Source organism: Hipposideros armiger, unplaced genomic scaffold, assembly GCF_001890085.2.
Source record: "Hipposideros armiger isolate ML-2016 unplaced genomic scaffold, ASM189008v1 scaffold_34, whole genome shotgun sequence".
In the NCBI taxonomy this organism is placed as follows: Eukaryota; Metazoa; Chordata; class Mammalia; order Chiroptera; family Hipposideridae; genus Hipposideros; species Hipposideros armiger.
The window spans coordinates 3,588,167-3,590,453 of NW_017731384.1; the positions used below are offsets into that span (position 1 = coordinate 3,588,167).

The 2,287-nt window shown below is 38.0% G+C and overlaps 1 protein-coding gene across 4 annotated transcripts in view; it reads left to right on the plus strand.

The window, feature by feature from the left end:
- The window catches only part of HELZ (helicase with zinc finger), a 157,944-nt gene that overhangs the window by 109,426 nt on the left and 46,231 nt on the right, over positions 1 to 2,287 (plus strand). For all 4 annotated transcript variants that reach the window (XM_019637764.1, XM_019637763.1, XM_019637762.1 and 1 more), the window contains one exon: positions 722 to 773. In XM_019637764.1, coding sequence (XP_019493309.1) covers positions 722 to 773 — 52 coding nt within the window. The remainder of the gene's footprint in view (positions 1 to 721; positions 774 to 2,287) is intronic.

Genomic DNA, 2,287 nt, shown 5'->3' on the forward strand with positions numbered 1-2,287 from the left:
TCAGTCACCGGCTTCTGGACGGCCGTTCACTGCGGCTGTGGAGGGCAGTGTCACTGGCCCTCATATGTGGGATCCGAACCGGGGCCCTCTGGCGTCCCAAGCCAGTTCTTAACCATCGCGCCACGGCCCTATATGTAATGTACTCTTGATGCTTTAAATATGTATTGCCGAATTGCTTTCTAGAAAATTTATACATTCTCTGAAGCCAATTATGACAGTGTATCGTTTTCTGCCCTTTCAGTAAATTTTACCCTTTAGGATGCCATGAATCATATTCAAAATATCATAAATCCCAAACCATATTTACATTCGTGTTATTGTTTTAAAGATTCTCATTCTCAAGAATTGAAGACTGATATTTTTCCCTTGAAAAGCAACTTTTACATTTCGTCATTTAATTCTTAGAAAATTTATAGAGAAGCTGCAAGCAGTAGAGTTTAGGGTTCAGTTGTTATTGATTACATATATATTTTTATTAAAAAATTATGTAAAAAAGAATTTATCCTTAATTTGAAGCTGAGAACTCTTGCATTCTAGCACCATGACTTAATATTTAAAAAGAAAGTTGGTTCAAAGCAGTCCAATGGTTATTAACTACAGACTTGCAGTCTTTAAATTTTAATTATTGCTGTATACATTTGATTTGCATAGGGTTAGGAAAAATGGTTCTTGTTTTCTAATATTAAGTGTGTTTATTATACATTTGTTTTTTTCTGTAAAGGGGAAAAGCCTCCATCATACCCAGAATGATCATTTCCAGAATGATGGAATTGGTAAGTGGAAAAATTAGCCCTATGAAAACTTGCTTTTATGATATAAGAGATTTACCCCAAATTTCATCATTAGAAAGAGGGTGGGAAGAGGGACACACACAGGCCTCCCTCTCACAGCGTCCATGTCATGGGCACCTGCAGAATCAGCCTGTCTTCATTGTGCTTACTCCTAGGGCACCTGCTGTTCGCCATGTTTGGAAGCTTTGCTAAAATGGAATAGATTCATGTACACACATTATAAAAACTGTTCAGAGGATAGATAATATTCAGAAATGGATCCTTTGGAAAGACCAAAGCGTTATTTTATAGATTTTAGTTTTTGAGTTGTTTTCACCATCTGTCGCTCGCTGTTTACATAATGTCTCACTGTCTAGACATCAGAAAATGTGTCAGCCTGTGTAGCTCAGTGGCCTCCGTGCCTAGCTAGGGGTGGACATGTGGTGGTCCCTCATAAACATTTGTTGAATGCATAAATGGAAAACAATGAAAGAGTGAAAAAAAATATTTGAATGAATAAATGGTGGAGTGAAAAGATAGTCCTCAGAAAATAGATATGAACTGCATTTACTTATAAAAATTCTGGAATTAATTAGCATTCTACCAAAGGCACACATACTTTCTGAGATTTATTAGCCAAAGTTTAGAATTCTCATTATGAAATGACTTTTATATACATAAATAGTAGTTTTATATACATAAATACATAAATTACTACTACATTATTTTCTTTATAAGCTACCAAACACTGTATATTTTGTATAGACCAAGGACTTTTATGTTCTTCAGTTGCACGCAGTCCAAATATGCTAGAGGAGTTTTTCCTATATTAAGCTGGGCAGACTGCTAAATTACACTTGTAGCTTACATGATAGACTCTAGGTTGCTTTTTAATTTAGTATATCACACAGCACCCAGAGTGCTGATGGATGTCTCTGGCATGCTTCCAGCTTTATAGTACAGGATTATCCTAGAATACAGTTACTCTTTGTACTGGTTTCCTATTGCTGCTGTAACAAATTAGCATAAGGTTAGTGACTTAAAACAACACAAATTTATTGTCTCACTTTTCTTTGGGTCAGATGTCCTTGGTTGGTTTCTTGGCTCTAGGTCTCACAAAACCAGGATCAAGGTATTGGCCAACTGGGCTCTTATCTGGAGGCTCTGGGGAGATCCTCCTTCTAAGGTAATGCAGGTCGTTAGCAGAATCCAGTTCCTTGTGGTTGTGGGACCGAAGTCCCTGTTTCCCTGCTGGATGTCAGCTGGGAGCTCTTAGCTTCTGCAGGCTTCTCTCCAGCTTTCCCAGGTGGCCCCTACATCTCAGAGCCATCAGTGGTGCACTGAATCCTCTCCCTTAGAATCTCTATGACTTCCCCTTCTACCACATCTCTGACTTCCTCTTGTGCTGCATCTTTCTGACTCCAGCTGGATAAATTTCTCTGATTTTAGGGCTCATGTGATTAGATTGAGTCCATCCAGATAATCCAGGATAATCTTACTTGAAGTCCATAACTTTA